Source organism: Patagioenas fasciata, chromosome 18 (genome assembly GCF_037038585.1).
Source record: "Patagioenas fasciata isolate bPatFas1 chromosome 18, bPatFas1.hap1, whole genome shotgun sequence".
NCBI classification, from domain to species: Eukaryota; Metazoa; Chordata; class Aves; order Columbiformes; family Columbidae; genus Patagioenas; species Patagioenas fasciata.
Window position 1 is genome coordinate 8,954,301 of NC_092537.1, and position 27,471 is coordinate 8,981,771.

Sequence of the window (27,471 nt, forward strand, 5' to 3'; positions counted from 1 at the left end):
CTGAACTGTGCTCTCGCTTGTGTTGCAGCTCTGGTTGTGAGCACCACGTCTGCCGGCTTTGCCATGGCCCCGGTCCCGTTTGACCTGACCTGTTTCCTGCTCGCCTCCCTCGGAACCGGCCTGGCGTCCTGTGCTGCCAACTCCATCAATCAGGTCAGTCTGTCTCCTCGTCTGCACTGCAAACCGGTGCTGTCCTGGCTTCTGAAATGCTGCCAAGGAGCGTCAATGGGTGGCTGGGAATGCTGTGCCTTCAGCTGCTGCCCGAGCTCTGAGCTGTTAAAACTGATACCACGAAAGGAATTAAAGTCTGCGAATTAAAGTATAGTTGCTAGGCACAGCGTGTTTATTCAGAATTGAGTTGATGAGGTTTTAAGCCCCCCAATAATAATGTTTATCTTGATAATACCAAGCATGGGTCACTGAAAATGGCATAGGAAGAACTGTGTAATTGGAGTATAAGAATAGCCACGGGGGCTTCAGCCTTATGAGCCTGGTTCCTCGGTTGCGTTATTGTATGACCTTGTCGGATCTGTCTAAAGAATGGCACACAGCACCTTTCTAAACATCTGGAGTGGGGCTTGGCTGGGGTTTGTGTGCTTCTGTTCAGGCTGGAATCCTGAATCCTGGAATACTGAAAGTCTCCAATGTGTGGTAGCTGTTCGGTGCTACAGATGCTCCAGGTGCTGATCTTGAGCTTCCTTGCATGTGTGAATGTGCCCATGGGGCTTGATGCCGATCTCTCAGCTCTCCTGAGACCCAGCTGTGAAGCAAAGTTGCCGTTAGGCTCGTCCTACATCCCAAAGGGGAACCTAACTACCCTGTTTCCCCCAAAATAAGCTCTACCCCCAAATTAAGCCCTAGCGTGGTTTTTCAGGATTTTTGAGGATGCTTGAAATATAAGCCCTATTACAAAAATAAGCCCTAGTTACAATTTATTAAAAAAAAGTCAGTTTAAATAGTGTCCAGGCAGCAATATGTGTAAAAAAGGGCACCTTTTGGAGCAAAATTAATATAAGACCCTGTCTTATTTTTGGGGAAACGGGGTAGTGAACAGGCAACAATTCTGTGGTGTTGAACCGATTTGCAAAGCATAGTAGCCACAGTCATATTAAGCTGTAAATGTGACCTGAAAAAAGAAGTGGCAGTAATGCTACCAGCTTTGGTGGCACTTTAGTATTCCAGGAATGACCTGAGAGATGGGGGGGCTGAGTTTTGGGACCCCAATAATGTCACAGGGCATGGAGGTTCCTGTGATCTACATCCTGGAGCTTGAAATTGAGGTAGGCAGCTAATGTGTCTGTTTTCTCTGTGAGACAGGAAGGATGCTGCCTGACTTTTAGTTGCTTGGAAATATTTACATAGCCTACCGAAGTTGAAAAACAGTTAAGTAGCCTTGAAAAATAATTTTAAGGAAGTCACAGTGTTTTCTGAAGTGTATATTTGGTTATCATGTACATATTTTTCACAAAGTCAGGGTAGAAAAACTGCCATAACTAAGGTGACGCTTTCTTGGTTTTGATACAGTTTGCAGGTATACTTTTCTTTCCTCCATTTTTTTCCTTTATTACAGAGTCTTTTAACATTAAGAACTCATTTTGTGACTTATTAATCCTTTGAAACATTTAATGTCACATTTACATTCACCTTTGATATGGTTGCTGCTAGACTAAGAGGAGAATAATCTTTTTCTTGTTCAGAGACTCCTATGCCACTTGTCTTCCTTGAGACTTTGGTAGATCTTCCTAGAGATGATATTAATGCACAAATAACTTTGTCTTCAGCTTCCACGTATTGCTCAATGTTGGATTTTTTCTCAAATGTTACTTTTTAAACTCTCGGAAGTCACTGTTTAAAATGTTACTTTTAAAAATCTTGAAATACTTGGGAGCACCAGGAATCCTGCACCTTAATTTGGAGTTTGATGCTTTTAAGGTGTGCTGTGATAGGAAAGTTAGGAGTGTGATAACTTTGTGCTTGGGCTCATAATTCACTTTATACTCATTGCACCGTAGGAACAACTGTTAATGTGCCATTAAATAGAGACGCACACTCTGACCTCACGAAGTGTAAAACTCTTTTTCACAATCTCAGCTGAATGTTCTACATTTGCACACTCGCTGGTGTTGAGCTGCTTGTAGACTGTGTGGAGAGACCTTCAAGGTGACTGTTCTTATTAAGGAAAAGAAAGAAGCAGAGCTGGTAATGAAGCAGAAGAAAAGAGCCGTGGTCTATGACCTTGTTTCTCAATGGATCCTTTCAGTCGCAGAACGTCCCTTTCCCGGTGCTGTGTCTGAATTGGCTGGGAATTTAATTTTCAATAAATACTGTAAGCTTGGGTATCCATCTCGACCTTTGGGATGGAGCATATTTGACTTGGAACTTCCTTTATTGCGACTTCGCTCTGTCCATTGCTCCCCATACGCATCTTCTTCTCTGGCAGCTCATGACTCACGTTTCCCTTGTTGCTCCTTGCTGTCCCTTAAGGACCTTTTTACATGATAACCGTCTTTCCACTTCCCATAGTGCTATAAATCTGTACATCTTTAAGAGCAACACGTCTTTCCCACCCCTCATTTCCCTGATAAATCTGTGCTTGCGATTTAAAATCCTCAGCCATGTCGTGGGAAGGTAAAGTGTCGATTGTGTAAGATTCTTCGTGGTGATTTAGGACAGGATGTGAAGGGCCTGGTCCTGTGAAAATGTCGCAGAGATTCCTTATTATTTGTGGATGTATTGATACAAACTTAACTGTTTGAATGCTGTGGTTTGGATTCTTTTTTTCTTCCCTTCTCTTGACAATTTCATTTTAAAAATCTGGTAGGAGCTGAGCCCAGTTTGACCCCCTTGAATTGCATTGAATTAAGTTCAATTAACTATGGCAGAGGGAACAAGGACTATATTAACACACAGAGAGACTAATAAGTCCCATTTTGTTTCTTCAGGAAGTTGGTCTAAAATAATCTTTTAATTACCACTTGCCCTCTTGATTTCCGATTGCTGCATGTCAGACTTTAAACATTTTCTTCCTAACCACAAGAGCTGGAATGTTCCAAAATTTACCAGAGTGGAGGTTCTTGCTCCGCTTTCATCGTCCTTAACAAGAAAGCAATGATAAAGAAATGATGGGAGTTGGCAATGCTGTAGTTTTCCATTGTTTATAGAAGAACAATCTGGATATTTATCAACCAAAGGCATGTATTTACAAACAAATTTCATTCTCAATGCATAAGTTCTAAATTCAAGCTGTACTTTCTGATGCAAATAGAAATAATGTATTTTTATGACGATTCTGTGAAGCTGAATAACTGTTAATATATATATATTTTTTTCCAAATGACAATGATAAGGTTGCATGTGAAAACATCCTAGAAAATGCAGACAAAAAGTACTTGTGCGTGGGCTTGCGTGAGGAGGAGCCGTAGCGCCTGTTCTGCAGCAAGGTCATTCTAGAAACATTTGTGTAGCAAATGTCAAGAGAAGGATCTTGGGATAATGGATGTTAGACAGTAGTTTGAGAGAAACAGAATCTCTCAGGCTGGTGGAAAATGTTATGAATTCTGGGGGTCTGGATAAATCCCACAGGGTCCTTGGGTTTTCCTGTCGAGCGCGTTGGGTCCGGGGGCTGTAAAGGACTCAACTCCTGCCACAAGGTGCCAAAGAAAAGCAAGTGTTTGATTTCTCTTGTCCTCTCCCGGCAGTTGTGCCTCCGCCTCACCCCTTCGGATCGCACGACTTCAGGCTCGTACCTCGCACCTCATTTAGCATTTTCGTGGCACGTTAATCCAGCGGTCCCTGGTTCTCTTCCACATCACCCAACACCGCGTTATGTCCTCCAGCCCTTCAGTATTGTACTACAACATGTCACCACTTCTCAGTGCCACCTGCTAAAACCGCTTGCCTGTTTTTTTCCCCCCTCTCTTATTCTTACGGTGCTCTTTCTTTTTTTCCCCATCATTGAAGTAACCTAAAATTATTTTGGACAAGTGTTCTTTATTGGTGTTGTATCTTCTCAAATGAATAAATGTTTTACAGTGGTTTTTGGTTAGAAACATTTACCAAGGAGTAGACTGAAACATACTTCTACTTTAATATTACTAAACTAGCCAAAAAGTCGGGAAAATCCCACTATAAGGTATCAATCTTACTAATTGCAGTTATGGTGAGGAAATTGAAGTATTTTTGGGGGTTTCATCTTGTAAGCACTGCATATTTATCTTGAATAAAGCAAATAATTATTCATAGTGTATCATTTTTTCATACTGTCTGCTTTCCCGACTCTTTCCGTGTTGGATATCGGTACGGATACACAAGAGGGTATTTTACTTTAGTGCTGTTCCTTACAAATGACAAAAAAGAATAAATGAAACATCGGTTTTCTGATTGGTGAAGATCAGTTTTGTGGCTTATTTTTTCTGATCCTATACTCCTGCTGTCATAGGAATGGAGTGGGAGAAAATGATATTATGTTAGTTGATAATCTTTTGCTTTTTCATAGCTCGGTGTTTTGATTATTTTTGAAAGCTGAGTCAGGTTTCAAGGAGTAGTCTTACATTTATGTTACTGAGAACACATGTCATTTTTGAGACTTCTAAGATAGTAGCCTCTGATTTATGGGGAAAGAGATAAAACATGAAGAGATGTTTACAACACAGTACACGGCATTAAAATGTTAAAGGCATCACATGCACGTTTTATATGTCAAGTACATTCTTCTGTATCTGCAGCACAGTTAAGAAGTGGGACGGAGCTATGAAGATGAAAGCAGGATGTTTAAAATGGTTTGAATTTAGTAACCGAGAGAGAAAATGGTGTGGTTGGATTTGACTGATGGTACCTTGAAAAGAAAGCAGACTGGACTGAATACCTCAGTTGAGGTTAGAGAGATGAAAATAAGAAGTAAATATAGAGTAAATATGTTATCCAGAATGAGAGAACAAATGTAAGATGAGTTAAACATCCCCATCCCTTCAGATCTGATCTGATGGCTGCGATTTGCTCTTGGCGTCAGGTTCTCTTGGCAGCGATGCCCCCTCGGAAGTGAAGCTGCAGTGGACGGGAAGGATGGTTTGGTGTTAAAATAAGGGAGCGAAATTCAGAACGTGAGTTTGGCTGCCAGCTGGGGACCCTGCGTGTGATTTCTGTGATGATCATTTGGATTCCTCGGTGGTGGGTGCTGGGCTAAAGTCAAACCAGAGCTGCCTCTCCTCCAGGTTTTAATCCATTTACTCTTTCTGCGCTGCCAAAAGAATAGCTGTAGTCTTAAACTTTTATGATATTTTTCTCTTCTGTAATGATTTGATTGACCAGTACTCACAAAGCAACTTAAAAAATGCTAAAAAAATTAATAAGCCAACTGAGATAAGCAAATATTGCCCTGTTTTCTAAAGAAAGGTCAACTGAAGCTCACAAACACAGTAGGATTTTGAAGTCATCTTTGTGCCTCTGTTGCCTGCAGGTGAGACTGTGGTTCGCTGTACGTAGTCTCAAGTTGACATTTTTACAGTTGTTTTTGCAAATATGGGTTAAACAGTGGTATGTGGACTCCAGGTAGTAAAATAGGGCAAGTTGATCCAATTCAGATAAACGGTTCACACCATAATGGCCAAACAACAACGTAATCAGTTGGAATCATGTTAATGGGCTTGTGTTCCTGTGCTCAGTCATCACGAGTTCATGTTTGTTGGAGTTTTCTGAACTACTTGGTGTTTAAGGTCACGTAGCTGGATGGAAGGAGTAGGAAAAAGTAAGTTCGAGGGCTTTTGAGTTTTGAAGTCACTGCTGGGAAAGAATGTGCAGCACTGATTTTTCAGAAGCCCAACTCTTTGTTCCTCTCTTAAGATATATTGGCTGTAATTGTTTTAGCTTACTGGACCAGTAAAAACACTCATTCATTTTTCAAGGAGGGAGGAAAAAAATAAAAGAAAACATGAGGAATTAGTTATCATGCTCACCTGCGTTGTGAGGAGGAGGAGGGTGGCGCTGGGAGATGTGCGACCAGCTTCCACAGCAGAGCGGAGCCTTCTTAGCAACTCCACGTTTTGATTCAGGTTTGCCAAGCAGTAACGATCCTGATTTTACACAAATGAAACGCAGCATCAGAAATAGTTTTTAAGTGTTAACGCAACCCTTCTTTCCCCTGGTGCCTCCTGCCCCATCAAACACCTTTGGAGAGTGAGGAGGAACCCAGGAGGTTTGTGTGTGGTTGGGTCCCACCGATCCTGCAAGCACAAATTTTAACTTGGATCTTCATGTGTTTCTGCAAGTTTTATAAATATTTATAAAAATTGTTCATGTCGGGCTATTAGATGCCCAGTGAACTGTTTGCTTTCTGTGGCTGTGAAAAGTAACGTAAAGTGATGTGACGTTACGAGTTGTGTTCCTGTCAGAGTGCTGATGTGGTTTCTGAGCAAATCTCTAGAGAAATCTTGTTAGGAGGATTGAAGCAACAGAAGAAAATAAAACAAAGGTTAAGCTAATGTGGTTAGTGAGAGATGCTTGGATTATTGAAGAAATGACCGGAGTCTGGTAGACCATCAGACCATTTTCTCTTTATTTCCCTGTGAAGAAATTTAACAGTAAAGAGAGAACAGCAATAGTTCTTTTTATATTCCTGCAAACCAAGAGTTTTTTTGGTGTTATCTTGTCGTGCCTAAACTTTTCTTACCCAATACATTTTTTATTGAATGCCTGAAGGCATGTAGTGCGAACTCAATATTCTCATGCTAACGTTATTAATATGCTCTCATTCAGCCCCAAGCGGGAGGAGATGATGTCTGTTGGATCATCCTGCCCAGCTCCACGCCATGCAGGAGGCTTTTCCCAAGTAATCTCCTCGAAGTTCCATCTTGTCCACTCTTTGAAAGCCCTGAAAATGTATTTTTTTGCTTCTTCCCTTAGCAGATGACCGCACTGCCGTGCTTGAATGAGAGAACTTATTTAAACACCAATGAGATTTGCTCCGTGCAGCATATTTGAAAAATCAGATAGTTGAATGGTTAAAGTCATTTAGGAAGAACCTACAATGACTTTCTAAGATTTTGGGTCTCCAAATCAGAATTTTTCATGGTAGGCGCTCACTCTTTTTTGCTGGAAATGGGCATCGCGTCCGTCCGCCTGTGCTCTGGGGTGTTCCCCAGGGCTTAGCACCTGATGCGTCTCTGTCTCGCTCTGAAGTCCCGGCTGTTTTGACGGGGCAGATCGCCTGCAGCAGCCGGCCCTGCCTTTCATCTGCCCCCCCAGCGATCAAAAGATTGTCAGGAGTGCTTATTAAAACCTGCTGTTTGACTCTGGAGCACGGGACTGTCAGTATCGGAGGCAGCCTGGGCTGTAATTTACAGTATATAATAAATATAAGAGAAGCACAATGCTGGAAGTCTATCTCGTGCTCTAAAGTGTGCTGATATATGTGGCTTTGATATTTTAACTGCTAGGCAACCTTCATTAGTGGTCGTTGAGGATCATAACTTACGACTCCGTCAGATGATTCATAATTGCGACAGTTAGATCGAGTTAGCGTGTAGGAATCCTCCATATCGAGTAGGAATGGCTCAGCTTGGGAAGATGTATTTCAGGAGCGGGGAAGATGATGAGCACTAATGAGAACCAGCCTCTGAAGGACCGATAAATTTTAAGCGCAGAGATTATCCTTGCAAAACATAAATTATTTGACCTACAACTGAAACTTGATAAAGCATCTTGGAAAAATATTATAAATTAATGCATACCATTGTTGGAAGAAATTCTCTTTGCTCATATGGCTATTGTGTGAGTGTGGTACACGAGGAGGCTTTGAAAGAAAGTGGGTGGCTTCCCATAGCTGGGGGACACTTAGACCCCAGTCACCAAAGTGTGATGTTCAACAAAGACAATGAAAATAAATAAACCGGCATCCTAGCGTCCTTTTTTACCACTTTGCCTCCCTTCCTGGCATGCGTTATTAACATAAAACTTCAGATTTTAGAGGAATTGAAATCAAAATGTTATGATTTGATTGTTTCTCTTCTGTTACATTTCACATATATTAAAAATCCAACAAAAAAACCTGTAAAGAGTGGATAAAAGTTCTATTTAAAGTTATCACCTTCCTTTATGGATCATGATGCTTCCTGATTTGATAAAGAAATTTTGTCTATGGATGCACAGAATAAGTACGTCCCACTGTTTGTTATTTGGTTAACAGGGCAATCTGTATTTGGTGCACACTTTCTCTCCCTACTTGCATTTGTTGGTAAGCAGCTTATGTCTGGAATGAACACCAGAAAGTGGGCAGGATGGTAAAGGGGATTTTATTGACATGATGTGGTTTTGGGGACCGCAGCCCCCTCCGTGCTGCCAGGATGGTGCAACAGGAACAGCCCCATGGTTCTGTGTTTTCTTTCTCCTCAGCTTTGATCCACATAGGCTTTGGTGATAGATGCGGTCTGAGAGCGAACACAGAGAAAACTCCTGTTATTCTTCTGAAACGTCAGTCTGACGGACGGGAACTTTGGGGTGGTAACTGCAGAAGCTGCTGAACTTCTGCGCGTCCATCAATCCTCAAGACGCTGCATTTTGATGCTACAGGAAGTTTTGACTCATTAGCCTCACGCTAAAAGGTTCTCTGGAAACGCTGGGGGTAAGCGAGGTGGGGGGAAAAGAGAGAAATAATTTACGAAATGATTAATTGTCAGGAATAGCTCAGTGGTGTGGGGTTCCCTTTAGATCCAATGCCAGATTTCCCCTGGAAACCCTGATCACAGGCAGAACAAAGGAATTTCAAAGGGCTGAAATGATGGAATGTGGAGAGAGCACTAGACAAAAGGGAAAACCTAGTACTTAATAAGATTTATCTGGCCGTTTGATCCATAGGGGTATTGCCTTTCTAAGCTTAGAAAAGTGAAAATAACTAGTCCATTTTTTTTTTTTTTCAGTCTTTAAATACATGTTTTGACATTTTCCAAATCACTCAGAATTTCTTCAGCAATGCAAGTATTAAATTAGATAATTAGTGAAATGTCATTTTCTTTTTGTAATTTAAATGGTGTTACAGTCATCCTGTTTATTGCCTCGAGTTAGACTCCTGACAGTTTCAAGCATGACAATCCAGTACCTTGTGTGCTGTATGGAAAATAATAAATATGTGGTGAAATATGACTTACAAGGGTTAAGGAAAATGATTTCCTGGTTTCTGGAACAACCCACTGCTACCGTTTCTTTAGGGAATAGCTCATGGAGACACAAACCCAGAGCATTCCAACAGTCCCTTTCCTCTTGAATCATTTTAGGATTGTTCTCTTCATATTTCCATGGTTAAAAAATACTATGTAAATGCCAGAGGTTTGGATTCTGCATTGTCTTCATGATGTTGGATAGGATTTACGTGCAGTAAAATGAAGTAAAAGTCTCCTTTCTTTAATTTTCAATGCCTGTTGTTGCTGGTAATACAAAGTTTTACTCTGATCTGACTATAAGGGGCTGTGACCATGAGGAGTGGGTCTCGCTAACGACCAGCATTGGCAAAGGCAAGTAGGGCTGGGGCGAGCGCTTGTGACGTTCTTGTTTTTATGGGCTGCATGATGATAATTCACCTTATGTGGCTTTTGACTTATTTTTTTTCTAAAGCTGCAAGATTTTACAGTAAAGCCTCGTGCACAGTTGATTCTGCTGACCTGATCTGCAGCTGCGCAGTCACTGCTGCGCCTGTGAAGCTGCAGAGATATGCTGTTTTATTAACAGTTAAATTCTTGTTTTCTAGAGACTTTTTATGTGGGGACGCTCAGAGTAACTGTATTTCAGGTTTCCATAGGTGCCTGATGTGAACACGTGTATATACAGTGAATGTCTCTGAAGCTCATGCGATAACTTATACGTGAAAGTCTGACAGTGTAGTACAAAGTGCTTCATTATTTCAATTCTTCTTTCCTTGGTCATGTTAATCCTTTTTTGTTATGTTTGTACAGAATTTAACTCTCCTGGTAGCTTGCTGGAGAGTTGGGCAGGGAAAAATGTAATGAAATATAACAAGGGCAAGTGTAGAGTCTTGCATCTGAGTAGGACCAACCCCAGGTTCCAGTCTAAGTTGGGGAATGACCTATTAGAGAGCAGTGTACGGGAAAGGGACCTGGGGTTGTGGTGGACAGCAGGGTGACCATGAGCCAGCACTGGGCCCTTGTGGCCAGGAAGGCCAGTGGTACCTGGGGTGGATTACAAGGGGGGTGGTCAGTAGGTCAGAGAGGATCTCCTGCCCCTCTACTCTGCCCTGGGGAGACCACACCTGGAATATTGTGTCCAGTTGTGGCCCCTCAGTTCCAGAAGGACAGGGAACTGCTGGAGAGAGTCCAGCGCAGGGCAACAAAGATGCTGAAGGGAGTGGAGCATCTCCCGTGTGAGGAAAGGCTGAGGGAGCTGGGGCTCTGGAGCTTGGAGAAGAGGAGACTGAGGGGTGACCTCATTAATGTTTGCAGATATCTAAAGGGTGAGTGTCAGGAGGATGGAGCCAGGCTCTTCTCAGTGACAACCAATGATAGGACAAGGGGTAATGGGTTCAAACTGGAACACAAGAGGTTCCACTTAAGTTTGGAAGAAACTTCTTCATGGTGAGGGTGTCAGAGCCTGGCCCAGGCTGCCCAGGGAGGTTGTGGAGTCTCCTTCTCTGCAGACATTCAAACCCGCCTGGACACCTTCCTGTGGAACCTCAGCTGGGTGTTCCTGCTCCATGGGGGGATTGCACTGGATGAGCTTTCCAGGGCCCTTCCAACCCCTGACATTCCGGGATTCTATGTGATCACGGTGACATAATTATTTTGTTGGTTTTTTTTTCCCCTCAAACTCTATAACATCATTTGCAGGATTGTCAGGGCAGCAGGTCACTGAGAACATGATACAGTGCTTTCTGACCAAAGTGATGCACCAATAACATGCATTTGCTTCCAGTTTTGAAAACTCCCCATTGTATCTAATAGCATTCATCTGCTCTTGTGTCTGCGCTAGGGCATTTAAACATCATGTTTTTGAAGGCACCGTAACAGGTCTTTAAAATCTGTGGATCACAGCAGAAATGAGTTGGGGAGGATCCTTCCCTTTATATCCATGCTATTGGTAGCACAGAATGTTATTATTTAATATCCATATTGCAATAGTGTCTTGAGAGTCTGCTGGTTTTTTTTCCAGTGTAAGGAAGTAACGATGTGTGTCCTGCAGAATTTGCAATCTGGGAAGTTACAGAGTGTGAAAATATTTAGTTTGCCTTTAAATAGCAAAACACTTCCCTGAGTCGCATACTTGAGTTTTTTAGGGGAGCGTAGAGGGAAGATTGAAAAGCGAGTTGATTAGTCTGTAGAAATCAAAAAGGGTAGTTATTGTCATGAGAGATGTAGCTTTGAATGGAAACAAGCTGAATTCAGCATGTGAAAACTCAAGGACCATCCATCTTCTTTCTGGACGTGACTTCACTGAACCTTGGAAGTGCAGGAGGAAGTATTAAGGTTTCTCAAAGCTCATGTTTGTTGGTAAGGCTACATACTAGTGTCAGCCTGGAGTTTATTAAAGATCAACACACGTATCCTAGAAGGAACAAGAAAGCCATTCAGAGTTGATTTATGCTGATGAAAATTCTTATTCATAAAATGCGTTTTAATTTTCCCCTGTATTTCTGTTCATGGATTGGGTCAGATTTTGCTCTAGGCATTAGCAAGGTGTGTTGCTCGATGCTGATGCTATGCAAGAGCTTTACAGCGTGTGGTCTGCCCAATTTATGGTAGGATGAGCAAACGTGGTATGTTCAATATCAATGTTTTCAGCTCTTCGGGCACTTGTCAGTTGTCCTAAAAGATCCTTTTTACCCACAATTGCTGATGGTTGGATTTTTTTTGTTCTAAAATTTCTCATGCCTGAAGTAGATGGGCATCTAACGCATTCCTTGGGAAGGTGTAGTGTGTGTGTATATATATATCTGTATATTGTGCCATGGTTCCTTGGATTCTGTTGGGAAATGGCCATCCAAATTGCACCAAAAATTCAGCACTATCCCCAGTGGGATCGTAACATTGGTATGAATAGAAAACTGTAGTAAATTCTTTTAAAAATTTTTATTTGTAGTGTCAAATAGCCATTTACTACTAAGTGACTTTTTAAGAGGATTCTAAGAGTAAGCTGTTTAATGAAGGAGTAAACCACAGCTCTGGGCACTAATCCATTTCTTTGGGGTTTTATGAGATCTGTATGGAAACTGAAGGAGGAGGTTGGTTTTCAACACCAAAATCATGAGGTGCATCATCCAGATGAAAGAGCACGAGGGATGTTAGAACTGTCATTAAACTAGGACAAGAAATAAAATGGGACATGTGTGTGGAAATGTAAGAGCTGTGGCAGCTTAATAATACGAGCTTTGACTTTAAACCAGACGTGTTTGCAGATCTCTGAGGTTTGGTATTCTCAGGTCACTAAAGGCGAACTCTGTCTGGGTCTGTATAGATTATGTAAATTTTTGAAGTAAACCAGACTTGCAGAAGATGAAAATCTGTCCCTATAATCCTCCTTTTAAGACTTGTTTCTTATTACGGTCAAGATTTATGTTGATGCTCCTAAAAGAGACATGACAATCCGTTTTAACTTAGAATCATAAAGGTGATGGCATTTGAAAGCAGGCTGAATAATTCAGCTTCAAACTCATTTTTATGTTCAGAAATTAGATACTCTTAAAAATAATAATCTTTTACAAGATGCATTAAGATTTAGGATGCCTTGTGTTTATTAAAGGGCAATAAAAGCAAAATATTATCTTTGAAGGGCATGCTTTATAAAAATGTTTATCTGAAATGGCTTTGGACAGGGAAGAAACTGAGTTGAAATGGAAAACAAAGCTGCAGGGTAGTGGAGGACTCGGCCGTGTTTAACACGCTGCTGTGCTGGTTCCAGCTCCGTTCATGAAGTGTTTCTCATTTTTGGCACCATCCCAACAGCGGGACAGAGACAGACCCAAGTTCATCCCGGCTGGTTCTTCTCACTCCAAGGAAAGTTCCCCTTGATTTGTGGATAAGTAGCAGGGCAGAGTCTACAAGGGATAAATCCAGAATATCACCTGGCAGAACTTCAGTGGGGAAACGTTGAACTGGGATCTGTGCGTTGGGTTTGCATTCTTCATCCCTGATTAAAGTCTTTAGGGCGAGGACCACTCCTGGTGGAAACCATTCGTGCCTCCTGTGTGAGAGGCTGGTTGACTTTAACTCCCTCCTGATCTGGATGTTTCTAAAGTTTCTTTTGAAGTGGGGCCAAGAGGTGATGCAGAAGCTTATGAGCAGGGCAGGTTTTGTAGGGAGAGGTAACGTATTTTTATTAGAAGTGCTGCTAGAATCAGAGAAAATGGGTGACTTACAAAGCACAGACTTTCACAGAATCACAGAATTGACTGGGTTGGAAAAGACCTCAGAGATCATTAAGTCCAAGCCTTGGTCCAACTCCAGTCTGTTCACTAGATCATGGCACTAAGTGCCATGTCCAATCTCAGTTGAAAAACCTCCAGGGACAGTGAGTCCAGCACCTCCCTGGGCAGCCATTCCAATGCCTGACCACTCTCTCTGCAAAGAATTGCTTTCTAATCTCCAGCCTAAATTTCCCCTGGCAGAGTTGAAGCCCATGCCCCCTTGTCCTATTGCTGACTTCCTGGGAGAAGAGCCCAATCCCCACCTGGCTAGAAGTGCCCTTCAGGTCATTCTAGAGAGTGCTGAGCTCACCTCTAAGCCTCCTCTTATCCAGACTGAACAAGCCCAGCTCCCTCAGCCTCTCCCCATAGGGCTTGTGTTCAAGTCCCTTCCCCAGTCTTGTTGTTCTTCTCTGGATCTGCTCCAGCACTTCGATCTCTTTCCTGACCTGAGGGGCCCAGAACTGAACACAATACTCCAGGTGTGGCCTCCCCAATGCAGAGTGGAGGGGAAGGATCACTGCCCTTGTCCTTCTGACCACGCTGGTTTGGGTACAGGACAGGACACCATTGGCCTTCTTGGCCACCTGGGCACACTTGGCTCATGTTGAGTTTCCTGTCCGTTAGTACCCCCAGGTCCCTTTCTGCCTGACTGCTCTCCAGCCACTCTGTGCCAGCCTGGAGCGCTGCAGGGGGTTGTTGTGGCCAAAGTGCAGGACCCTTCTTCAAGTCATCATACAGATGTGGTTCCACAGTTCTGACCATATCTAGAGACCAGTCATCTTGGACTCTAGAAGCTGTCCTTGTGCCAGGATCCTGTGGGAATAAATCAGTGGTATTAATACAAAGCCATAATTAGTTTCTGAATTGCAGGTGACAGAGAGGCAGAATGTGATGAAGGTCTGTAAAAGCACAACTGGCAGGGAGAAGATGTTTAGGAAATGGTTATTTACTGCCTCCTAAAAGTAAGATTGGGGCTTTTAGCAAAAGGCGGGTTAAAAATGGACAAAAGGAGTCTGTTCTTCACGCAGTGCGAGGTTTGGATTATAAAGGTTTTGGTGATGGTGCTTATGTTGTCTTTTATATCTTTGGGATTTGCTTTGTTGATTTTGCAGTTTCATTTTAGTTACTGACCAATTGAATGACATGGAGAGGTAGAACTGAACACTAGATTGGAAACAAACAAAACCAGCAAAACACTCCCCCAACAAACTGCTACTGAAAATTGACAGAGCTGCACAGCAAGTTGCTCTTCTATCCAAAAATCCACCTTTTTCATCTCACTAGACCCCCAAAAGCTGCTCCGCTTCTGCTGCTGTTGCTGTGAACCTTTGGTGCTTGGAGAGCTGTTGCCTTTTTAAGTCTGGATTTCACTTAAAGTTCTTGGGTGTTTTTTTGTCTTTTCTGTTGCAGGTTGCACAACCTCTCTGGGGTTTTTTGTGGTTAAAAACAAAGGTAGGGAAGGCTGATTTTAAGTGTTTATCCCAAAGAGAGAAATAAAAGGCACAGCCAAGTGCTTAACTGCTTTGGAATGAAATGTACTTATCACAGATGGCTCTTTGCATTGCTGGAGAACATGAAGAAGTAGAGCTTGGGGATGCTCTTGGAAGATCTGCCCTTTTCAGTGGGATCTGGAGCAGAACTATGAGTAGAAATGGTTGGTTACATCTAGAAGTAGGCTTTCTCCCTCTTTTCCGTTGAACTCTCTGTTGCTGATGAGAGTATCAGATTTTAACCACGCTTCAGGCAGTCACGGTCGAGGTTTCCCCCTTGTGCCGCTCTTTCCAGGACGGTTCCTCCATAGGGGCCAGAACTGCAGAATATTTCCTTAAGCCACTCTCTCACAGACCAGCGGCTGTTCTGCTGCTGCTTTGGTGATCTGTATTTTTCCATGTGTAATTGTGACTACCCATAACTTCCAAAGAAACCCCTCCAATAAGTTATCCCATGACCTAGTCGCTGTATATTAATAGTTTTGCTGGCTTCAGATTATTTGCCTCAACCCAGGAGATGTTTTCTTCTGTGCCTCCGATTTCATCGGGTCCGTGTTTTTAAGTGCTGGGGAGTTCTGTGTCAGGGCATTTCTACAGGCGACAGTCGGTGTATTTCAGAAAGCGGCATTAATTGTGATAATGTAGCGTACAGCTCCTCTTTGTGAAATTCAAGTCTTTTTAACATCACCACCTTCAAAGACAATAAAAATTCCAGTCTGCATTTATCTATTCCCATGCGAGGAGTTACTGCAGTGTATATTGTATCATTCCATGTGAAATTCTTCTGCTTAATAGTCTCATTTATACACAGTTGTCTGAGGTCAGTTTTCCATTTTGCAGTTGTCAAACAGCTGTCAAATTAAGAGACCAGATCCCAAAGTTCATTTACATTTTATGCCATTCTTTGGGTGCCTGTTTCATATCTTAATATAACTAATGATTTATCTACATATCTTAGTCGTCTTTCTGCACTTGTTTTTCACAGATGTTCACAACCTCTCACTCTTCAAGAGGAGCCCTTAAAATAAAACTTCTGTATCTTTTTTTTTGAGGCTTTTCATTATACAGCTAAAGGAAGATAGTTCTGTATCTTCAGTGCAGGCAATGTAAATGAAACCAGTTCACATTCCACCTCGTATTTATCATAATTTGAATTCTGAACTGAAAAGCAGCAGAGTAAAAGAAGTTTTGAAACGTGTTGCTAGAAATGACAGTGGAGAAAAATCTCAATTTCATTCGTTTATCGTCAGTTTTGGTTAATAATTGGCCTAGCGATTGATTTCCCCCTTCAGCTTTTGATTTTTCATTCTTCAATAGGAAACCAAAATTAAAAGAGGCTTTGTTCACAAATCATCTTTGTAGTAAAATGTATTCATTTTTCATCCTCGGGAATATCAAAGGCTATCACATGAGTGAGAACACAGGGACTAAATTGAGTGCTGTTTGTGGTTTTGTACTATGATGGTTCTTATGTTGCCGAGTTCCAAGCGTAAATTTATACGGTGAAGATTTAGGAGTTGTTTTCTTATTTTTTTCCAGTGGTGTAATGATCAAAGGAATATCTCCATACATGCCATTGATGTCTTACTACAAAGTACTTAAATAGCCTGAGGTAGCCATCTACTTTATAAAAATTCCTTAAAGACAGGTAGGACCCTTGGGTGTTAAATGTATACTTTGGAGTTCGGCGTGTTTTCTGGGGAGGAAGGCAAGAGAGATTCTGTTACAGGGCTCGGCAGTTTTCTGTAGCGCCGAACTTTAAAAGGCTCTTTAAAAAACTAACCTTAAATTATGGTCACTGGGGGAAGTTTGTCTGGGCCGCGCTGTGCCAGAAAATGTTTCTGTGCCATTTCAACGTCATTCACTAACCAGTTCAAGAAGTGTAACTTAATTAACCCTTTCTAGGTTTTGGACGAAAATTCTGGTTTGTATAGATGTATTTGTAGGCTCTTTACATTCTGGAAAGAAACAGGTTAAAGACTGTCGATACTCCTTCTTGCCGGTTGCTTAAAGACCCTATTCTTTGCTAAGTAAAGGGAAACAATATCCTTGCTATTTTGCTGCATTTCGTAGGCATTTCATAGGCAATTATTAGTCTTTTTGGTTGATGGGATCCGCATTGGGATTGTAATAAAACACAAGTCAATGTGAAATTGGATGCAGACTAGAAGAGCAGATAAAACCAAGTGAAAATTAATGACAGATGTAAAAGTTATTGGTAATAACATAGTCATCTTTTTACAATCTTTTTCCAAACTATATTTTTATTTCAGCAGATGTCACTTGAAATCTTCAGAGTAAATCATCTCTTTGATTTTGATTACGATCTTGAATACTGAAAGTAGCTTAATTGTGATGGATTCTGACTTATTTATGAATAGGTTTTTAGATCTGAGGGCCGGCACGCAGATCCCAGAGTTGTTCAGCAGGACGCAGAGTGTTCCAGTCCATGTCCATAAGTCTGTTTTTCTGGCTCGAGGTGTCACTAATGCAGGTTCCTCAGAGCATCCCTGAAGCTGAGGATGTGTCATCATCACAGATGGGACACGGGGAGCTGTGGGACTGATTTGCTCAACATCCCCTAGGAAAAATGTGGGAAAGCACAACTTCTCAGTGCTTGTTCAGCGCTGAGCATAAACAGCGCTTCTGTAAGCAAGCGAAAAAAGCCTTCCTGCTTGTTTTATGTCGTAAGCACGCTTTATTTTCTTAGTTTCTCACATAAGACAGACCATCCTGGGTCAGGCCAAAGGGCTGGCTCAGGCAAGGATTCTCTCTAGGGCAGGATTCACAGAATCACAGAATGTCAGGGATTGGAAGGGACCTGGAAAGATCATCGAGTCCAATCCCCCTACCGGAGCCAGGAACACCCAGCTGAGGTTCCACAGGAAGGTGTCCAGGCGGGTTTGACTGTCTGCAGAGAAGGAGACTCCACAACCTCCCTGGGCAGCCTGGGCCAGGCTCTGCCACCCTCACTGAGAAGTAGTTTCTTCTCATCTTTAAGTGGACCCTCCTGTGTTCTGGTTTGTATCCATTACCCCTTGTCCTATCATTGGTTGTCACCGAGAAGAGCCTGGCTCCATCCTCCTGACACTCACCCTTTAGATATCTGTAAACATCAATCAGTCTCCTCCAAGCTCAAGAGCCCCAGCTCCCTCAGCCTTTCCTCACATGAGAGATGCACCACTCCCTTCAGCATCTTCGTGGCTCTTCATCCATGTCCTTCCAGTCTCAGACCCACTAGGTCATGGGACCTTGTCGTTAATCTTGCCGTGGCCATGCTGGCAATCAGCAGCGCTGGTGGGCGGGTGCCCAACATGAAATGTTCCAGGAGCTGAGACCTCCTTCTCATCCTCCACAATGGCGGTGGCAGGGACAGTGGGCACTCCTGGAGCCCCCAGCTCTTCCCTTTATGTACTGTTGAGTTTTTCTTTCTCATTTTCATTGTCCCTTGAGCCTGTCTCTCTCTACCTCATGTTTTTGGTCCGGAGGAGGAAAAGGGTATTTTGTTAGGTAGGTGAAAATCGGTAACAAAATGATATGGTAGTAGATGCTTAAGGTTAAGATGAGCTCAGGCATGGAGGGATGAGTCTCCAGAAGACCCTCCAGCAAGATTTTTGGCATGGACTCCTTGAAAAAATGATGATCTCTTTGGAGCTGTGAAGAATATGTCCATATGTCCAGGAATATGTCCATTTTCAGCTGAAACCGTGAAAACTTGTGGAAGATACAGCATGCTTTGGCAAAGGCATGTGTTTAAATATTGCAAGGCAAAATCTTTCTGTGTTGTGAAACTGATAATTTGCCAATGTCCCTTTTTAGCACTGGGAGAGGCAATGACCAGTCATTTCCCTGTTGGATTTCCATGCCACTGATCATTTTATAGGTATCTTTCATATTCTTCCTCACCCTTTTCCAGGCTGAAGGAAGCTGCTCTGTCTTGGCACTCCTGTATGGAAGCTGTTCTCTGCCTGGGATTGCCTTTGTCTCATCTTTGCTATGTTTGCGAGCTTCTCTTTGGGAAAGGGGAACCCAAACTGCGTCCCCTGAGGGTATAGAGAGGGGTATAGGAGGGATTTAGATAGTTGCAATGTATGTGCAGAGCAGCATCTCTCCCTCAACAGGCACGTGCCTATGTATTCACATACTGTCTGTTAGTGGGTAGAACTGGGAACAGCAAATTTGATTAATCAAGTCCTTAACATAATTAAAATTACACGAGACCTCTTGGGACAGTAATCAATCACAGCAATCAGCTATCTCTGGTACGGTGCCTCTAGCTTTTGTTTTTCTTTTCTTTTTAAAATAATTAATGAATAGGGGCTGACTTTTTCATAGACCTATCTGTTCCTACCCTGTGGTGTCCTTCTGAGGGGAAATAGCTCAGGGGCTGATTGGCTTCTTTTCTATGGGTAACATGACATTTACATTTATCTGTGCATACTGGCCTTTGCCTCTCATTGGACGTCTGCTCACCTGGTATGTTAAGGTACTTCTGCAATTCTTTGTAGAATCATAGAATCATTTCAGTTGGAAGAGACCCCCAGGATCATTGATTCCAACCATAACCTAACCCAACTCCGGCACTAACCCATGTCCCTGAGAACCCCATCTCTGCATCTGTTCAACCCCTCCAGGGATGGTGACTCCACCACTGCCCTGGGCAGCCTGTTCCAATGCCCCACAGCCCTTTCTGTGAAGATTTTTTTTCCTAATATCCAACGCAAACCTCCCATGGCACAACTTGATGCCATTTCCTCTTGTCCTGTCTCTATCAGCTTCCCCTCTTAAAGGTCTGAACAGCTTGCTAAGAAAGCCAAGCAGTCCATCCATCTGAGCATGACCTGTTCTTGGGTGAAACAAGATCTCGAGATGTTATTATTGTGAAGGGCGTTAACCATCTTTCTGAGGTGGAGTTATCCCGTTTTGAAGTGTTGAGCTGTTGTTATAAAGGGAGGGTCATTGCAACCACCACGGCCTCCTGTTCGTGCTAAGAAAAAGAAGTAGCATCTTTTGAAAGGGATGTCATAGATGTGTCATCTGGGACAGGATTGATGACAGTGCCTGTCAGCCTAATGCAGGTGGTGCTTGGAGTCCAGTGAGACCCTTCAGTCCCTGCCAGAAAGAAGATCTCATGAAAACCTGTTTTCAGCCCTTCCGGTTGGTTTTGCTCATGTGAGTCCCAGCTAAGCAGGCTGGGAACCCCATTTGGAGGGCCTGGAATTTCATATTTATTGCAAAGGCATTTAGGAAGGTTGTGCAAACCTGTAGTTTTTTACATTAGGAACCTTATATTTTAAAGTTAAATGTGAGTTACAAACTCAAAACCCCTACCTTCTCGATGTAGGGATGTCCATGCAAGGTCTGGTTTTCATAGGTTAACTGTGTGCAGTTTGTGCTGAGCTTAAGCCAAGCCAACAGGGATGCTGAGCCCAGCTCTGCTGCAGAACACACAGGTGACTCGGAGCAGCCTTATCCCACCGAGTGCTCCATGCCTTTGCTGCTCGAATTACTGCAGTGTTGGTTTTGACACATGGAAATGTTTATTGATCTTTAAACCACCGTCATGAGCTCAGAAGATGCTCAGCTGCAGGGTGTTGGGAGGGTGGTTCTGAAGACGTCAGCGTGGTGATTTCTAGCATCACAGCCCCTTCTGTACTGATGTGTCCGCAATACATAGTTTACCCTGTTTGTGTTCACAGTACCCTTTTATCTTTCTGTATTCCCAAAACGGGCCCAAAACTGAAGCTGAATCAGTGTCAGGCTAATGTGTGAACCAAAGGACCAGCCTTTTTGTAGGCTACACCAGTGACCAGCTGTCAGAGCAAAAATAATTAACGCATCCCAAAAGTTTCTACATGTTAGATAGACTGGCTTTATTTGTTATGGTTAGTTACCGAAACTACACCTGTTAGAAGGGCAGAAACATTTTCTCTCGTGATTCATATGGTTTGGCCCTGGAAAACCTGAAAATACATAATACAAACTGGATGCTGAGAAATTATTTTTGCACAGATCATAAAATTAATAGTATAGTTTATATAAAAAGGTATAAATTAGAGTATTTAAATGTTATTTTTATGGCATATTAGGTGGAATTATTTTAATGTAAACGGTTTATTTCAAGGAAGCTGTGAAATTGATAAATAAATCTACTCTGTTTCAGTGCTAAGCACGTGAAACGTAATCTTCTTGAGTTTTACATCCTTGTGTTTGCAGGATGTAGGTGCTACTAATGTGTGTAACAGGTGCATGTGATTTAACTGTAGAACTAGTCAAAATACCTTTAATCAGTTAATGTTAAGTCAAACCATATGGGTCTGGGACTACTTGTGCTGTCCCATCGGCCGTGCTGGGTGCTTTTGCGGCTCAGCGTCCTGCAGGACCCGGCAGCGGGATGTGAACAAGACTCAATTGCTGAGATGTTAATCTTTTTGCTCCAAAGTAACAGCTGCAGGTGGTGTGAGGGCGTGATGGCCTCTTTCGACTTTCCTGCTTTTACATATGGGTCGGTTTGGGAGATGGCAGGGTCGGGAGCTCACCCCGAAATGCGCAGAAATAGCATCGTGTGTTTATGGGGTTGAAGAGCCGTTAAAGATACTTCGGCATCAGCCTGCGTTAAAAACATAACCAGGGCTTGAATGTGGCGAGAATAGGGTGCTCGTCTGGTTGATAGCTTTCAACGCTGAGTTTTCTGTGATATTTTAAAACAGATGCAGTGAAAACAAAGCAAAAATATCCTGGAGAGATGGAAACGCTCTCACTGTACGGGGCTTTCCTGCCATGGCTGATGCGAAAATATTTGGAGATGTGTAGCAACTAGGAAGCAACTTCACTGCCATCTGAGGCGTGAGAATGTTTTTATGCATGTAAATGGCAAGTTCCTTTCTTCTGGAATATTAATTTTATCAAAGACGACTTGAAGTCGGACAGAAAGAGATTTGCTGATGGCCTGGAGTAGTGTGAGCATCAAACCACACTGATACCGTCTGCTGAGCAGTAAGTGTTTTCGGTTTGTCTTCTTGTAGTACGTGGATTTCTACTTTAGATTGTGGGGAGGTATTTCTGTGTTCGGTGTGGATGTGCCCCGTTAGCCGATGCTGCAGGAGGAGGGTTATTTGATGGGCTTGTCGTTCTGGGTGGTCCCCAAGCCCTAATCCACGTCCGCACGGGTATCTTGTCAGCGCCGAGCTCAGCGCCGCAGATTTATCTTGTAAGGCGGCACCGGCCAAGGATCTGCTCAAGGATCCTGTCTACAATTAATAAAACTAACTTTTGAAGCTGTCTTTTTTTTTTCATTGTATTAAAGCAGTTTAGAACGGCAAGTTTTCCCTTTGAAGTTTAATTTCAAGTTCATCAGCTGTGCTAGTGGCCTTGGTTTCTGCAGAACACAGCTTAAAAATCACATAATGAATCTACTCCTGAGACATTCCTAGCATTTGTTTTCTTGAAAGCTAACCTTCATTAGCGTTTAGCTTCATCTTTAGAGCCTCTTCGGCAATCGATTGCAAGTAAATGCACACAAAAAGTTCCTTTGACAGGTATTTAAAATAGGCATGGTACTGAGTACACCATTTAATCCCCCAATACTGTCAAAATAGTTTTCAAGGCATATTTTATACGCTTTTAAATCTTTTACTTAAAGTAAATATCTTTGAGTCATTAATGATTTACTCTTTCTTCTGCTAATACAGTTTAAAAACCAAATGTTAACTACTGTTGTTAAACTGCTTTTAAAAGGACTAACTTGGGGAGCTAGAGAAAAGATAGGAGATGGCACATTTAGGAGCTGGGCACAGTCTAACAGGCCCATAACCGTAAAATATTTCTGATTTAAAATAAAATCGCATTACAGAAAAGTAGTTTTTGTTGTTGCTGGTAACAGTAAAGCAAAATAAAACGGGAAAACAAAACCCAAACCCCCCCACAGAAAACAAGGCAGAGCTGTGCTAGTCGGGACTGTGTGGCATTTCTTTTATGCCCCTTGTGAAAAGATTCCATCTTTATTCTCTGCCCTCTGAGAAGCCTTCAAACCGAATGTTCTGGGGAGCAGAAGACACCCGCTCCGCTCTCGGCTTCTACAATCCACGGCAGCACTTCAGTTGGGTAGACAGCAGCACTAATCATATTAAGCACAGTCTCCGAAACGCCGGCGGGTGCATAATTCCCGCATTGTTTTGGGGGTGCGGGATGGGGTGGGGGGTGCTCGGGGCTCGGGGCCGTCGACGGGCCCTCCGCTCCCCAAATCGTGTTGGTTCCACCCCGAGCCGAGCCCCGGCCTCCATTCAAGTGTTGTCCCCACCATAGCAAATGCTAATTCGGTGTCAATTAGCAAAATACCTCTAACGGGCCGCTGCGGTTAATAAGAGGCGCTTCTGTTGATTCATTGCTGGATTGTTTCTTTTAATTTTGTTTTTCTCTACTCTGTATTTTTGCATCTCTCACGACTCCATTCTTTATTTCTATCAGCCCGAGTGCATCTTACAATTCCATCCTCATTTTAGACGTTACGTGTGTTTCGATCACCTAGTGCAGTAAACTCTTCAACGCTTATTTCACCGTGAAACTTCACTATAACCCCCATATTTAAGCATTTATAGCTGCTTTTTGAGTTAGCTTTTTGAAACTGGATTTTATTCTTACAGGACTGAGTGTTAGGAATGTGTGGCAAACTATATTAAACAAACATATTTGTACTTCACTGATAAATCTCCTCCAATCAAAAGTGAATCCTGGTTTAGACTTGTATTGCCACCTTAACTTTCAAAATGTGTAAAATATATATTGCAGATATGTGGTGTAGTCTGGCTTTTTGATTTATTTTATTTTACATTCTTGTGAAAACGTTGTTTCTCCAAGTTAGCCATGTGTTAACCTCAGAAATGTTACTTTTATGGGTAGCGTTGCCCTCATAAAACAAAAATGAATGGATAACACTTTAAAGACGTCTGCATAGGCAAAGGAGTTTGAAATAACATTCTGCTCTGACTTTCCGACTAATTTAAACTACTGTTATATTTTTGGTTAAAGGTTAATGCTCCTTTAATTGGCCTTTTAATGGGACATCTGTGTTTGGTTGTTGGGGGTGTATCGCATCGAACAACGTGGCCTTAGCGCTCGCATTTTTTCCTGGTAATCTCAGGGGATTCTTTGTCCTTTTTTTAAGTCTGAACCAATCGCCTCCATGCCCTGAGCAGCATTCTGCCCACGAATACGATAATATCTTTGGGACAATGTGAGTTTGCCTGCAAAGGTACACCCTTAAATGTTTTGCAAAGCAGCATGTCTGAGATTTCAGATGCTTTTTGGAGTGATTGGGAGAGGGATTTAAAAAGAAAACCAACTGCTTTGATGAGCAAAATAAGATTTTAATTAAAAAGATCCACTAGATATGATTATAGCATGTAAAAGTTCTTAGAAAAAGTATTGATTTCCTGATGTTTAAAGTTTATTTTACCTTATGCAGCACTATGCTCCAGTCTTGTGCGGTGTAGCGTGTTAGTTCATTGTATTTTCATTTTCTTTAGGCAAAGTCCACTGGAACAGAAATCAATGGTACATTTTACGCTGTCTTTGACAGGAGTAGGATTTATCCCACAGTGCTAAATATGAATATTGTTACATACTACCAGCAAACAGGAGGGCAGTGAACCTCAGAAGGGAACATCTCACACTGAAAGCATATTTAATTCACCGCCTGTTGGCTTCACCGCTAACATGGGAACGGCTTTGATTTTATAATTGGAGTAATCAAAAGTGCTAGGAGACAGTCGACTTAATTTGATTTTATTTCCTTTTCTTTTTGGTAAATCTCTGAATACTGATGTGCTTGGTGCGTAGCCAATTTGGGTTTCCCGTTGAGAAGCGCGTAGCTGTGTTCTCCATTTGATTGTGTAGCTCTTTCTGACATTAGCAGGGGACAGAGAAATGCTGGAAAAGAAAGGAACCGTAGTAGCAGGGAGTCTCAGTAACATCGTAATGCCTGAAATAACCTCTAACTGACTTACTGCTATTTATCTCTTATGGAACAATAATCTCTCTGTAACATAATTAAAACGTGAATTAAATTACTGTCTGTCCACGGAGACGGAAAACTTGAGAAAACCGTGTGGTAATTGCCAGAAATAGCCCTTTTAATTACAAAAAAGGTATTTTGTGGTGTATGTTTATGGCTAGTAAACATGAAGCGCTTTCTTGTTCTGAAAACCTGAGCAGTTCTGCTTTATCTCACAAATTTACTGTGTGCTTCACGCATACTCTGCATTTGCTGCCTGAATAATGACCCAGTTATTTTAGCGAGTGTGGGCTCCTCTAAAGAAAACAGGGTTTTTTAATGCAGTAAATAATAATAATAATAAAGATGCAAATGAAAGATCTGCCCTAAAGCTCTCACACTTTTAATTCCCGCTAATGTGGACGTCTACATCGCTCTGTTTGTAGATTTATGCCCACACTGAATAATTCATATTACACTTCAGAATGACACGGGCCCATGACTTCATTCTACACATGTTTTCTGTCCACGTCACCGGGTTCCTGACCGTGGCCCAAAGTTTCGCTTTATTTTATTTCATTTTAGAAGTTGCTTTATTCCCGATGCACTACTGTGCGGGGTCTGATTTTTCTCCAGTGCCAGAGCAGCCTCCAGGAAGCCACATGAAAGTTCGGTTCCCCTTCCCACGAGTGTTCTTAATTTATTCCAAAGTCGCGTTTCTAACAGTGGTCTGAGACTCCAGCGCTGTGTGTGGTTTCTAAATTACAGCAGCAAACCGCAAAGACAGAAAGCGCAGAGCCCAGATTTTGCAGTTTCTGGATGTAAAACCGACGGGTTTCCCCCCTTTGCTGCTGGAAGGATTCTATCAAAAGAACTTAGAATCACAGTCTAGGTTGTGGAGTGAGAAATGGTTTCTTGAATTGTTTGGAAAACTTGGTTAAGTAAATTTTGTAAGGTGCTGGAGGTTTTTTCGCTTGTGTTCTCTGTAATGTAGGTCTAGCAAACGTCTGCGCAAGTGGGAGCAGGTTTGTCCTGCCAGGGGCCTTTGCACCTTTGGAGCTTGGGGGGGTGCTTGAAAAAGCGGGACCCGAGCTGATGCTTTTGGACCCAGAGAACTGCCCTGGATCCAAAATCCAAAATGGGAAAAGTCAGTGCTCATGGCAATGGGACCCGTGTTTTTTTTTAAAAACCCGAAACTAAAAAAAGCCAAAACCCCAAACCAACCAACAACAGCAATAAACCACAAACACTCCCTATGCACGCTACCAGAAACGGTCTGCTGTGTATTTAATTTCTTTGTTTCAATACATTTTAAAAGCTAGAGGTACATTTCAAGATGGCATTTTTGAAACGAGCAGCTGCTGTTTCAGGGAGAGCCGCTTTGACTGCTTCACTTCCCTCCCGTGCTGCTGGAAACCCTCGGGCTGCCAGAACAAGTGGCTGATTTGATTGCTCCAGCAAAGAGACGTGGGAGTTACCTGAGCAGAACAACATGGTCACAAAACTCCCCTGAAGAGCTTTTTAAAACTTTGTTAGTGAGATTTAAAATGATTTCAGTCTCTGAGTGAGCACCGGAGGATGAGAATCCCCAATCTGTTGGTTTGGAGGGGCTGTTGCCTGTGTCCGACACCTCCCAGCGTCGCCGCTGGACTGGGAGGACTGGGAGGCGCAGCCCAGGGATGCAACGTGAGCAGATCGCTGCTGCGGGGAATTATCTTTGCTCTTGGCTGCTGTCGACTTTTAATTCCAGTTAACAGCATTACTGCGTGACACTTGCAAAGTTATATTTAGAGGTTGCTGGAATATATTGCTTGCAGGACTTTATTTTTGTATTTTTAATTTATGGAAGTGCTCATCCTCACATATGGTAACATTTCCTCCTTTTCCAGTAATGTAACAGTTTTGACTGTTATATTATACAGGATATTATGTATTACATAGTAATCTGTGCTTTTCATACGAGCCAGCTATTTAGACAGGATTTCTACACTGTGACTATTTTTTGAATGGTTAATTTGAACATGTGCTTTTCAGTCTGCTATGGGGGGGCAAATTAACAGCAAACCCTTAAATAATAGGTAACTAGGTACAGAATGAAGTGCGTGGCTTCAAGTTAACAACATTAATTGTCAGCTTCAGAAGCGAAAGTTCCTTCATCTGTGCTCTGACTCATTTATAAAGTTCATTTTCTTTCATGAGAGATAGTGTTGCAATACAGAAAAGGTGCACCTAAGTATTTATCATATAGGGTGCTATGGTTTTACTTCTGCTGTATGTTCACAGGAACAGTATGGAATTTTAGCTGAGAAGCCAGTACTCGTTCGTATTTCTTTACAACAGCCATGGCGTAGGATTAAAGAAAAAACACCTTGTTTATATCTTTATTAAGCTCTTTTCTCATATCAGTTCAGTTATTAAATCCTTACGAGTTTTAATATACAAATATTTAGGAATTGAGTTGTTTAATCACAGATGAGGAGAGGAGGAATCCTGAAAATGGTGTAAAGGAGGTTTTAAGCTGGAGGTGTGCATGTGTAAATACTTGTGTACATATTGTTACAAGTTCATATATGTGCTATATGAGACCAGAT

The 27,471-nt window shown here is 42.3% G+C and overlaps 1 protein-coding gene across 3 annotated transcripts in view; it reads left to right on the forward strand.

Annotated features, from left to right (window-relative positions):
- Positions 1 to 27,471, forward strand: part of COX10 (cytochrome c oxidase assembly factor heme A:farnesyltransferase COX10) — a 106,030-nt gene that overhangs the window by 8,958 nt on the left and 69,601 nt on the right. For all 3 annotated transcript variants that reach the window (XM_065852601.2, XM_071816458.1, XM_065852603.2), the window contains exon 4: positions 29 to 153. In XM_065852601.2, coding sequence (XP_065708673.1) covers positions 29 to 153 — 125 coding nt within the window. The remainder of the gene's footprint in view (positions 1 to 28; positions 154 to 27,471) is intronic.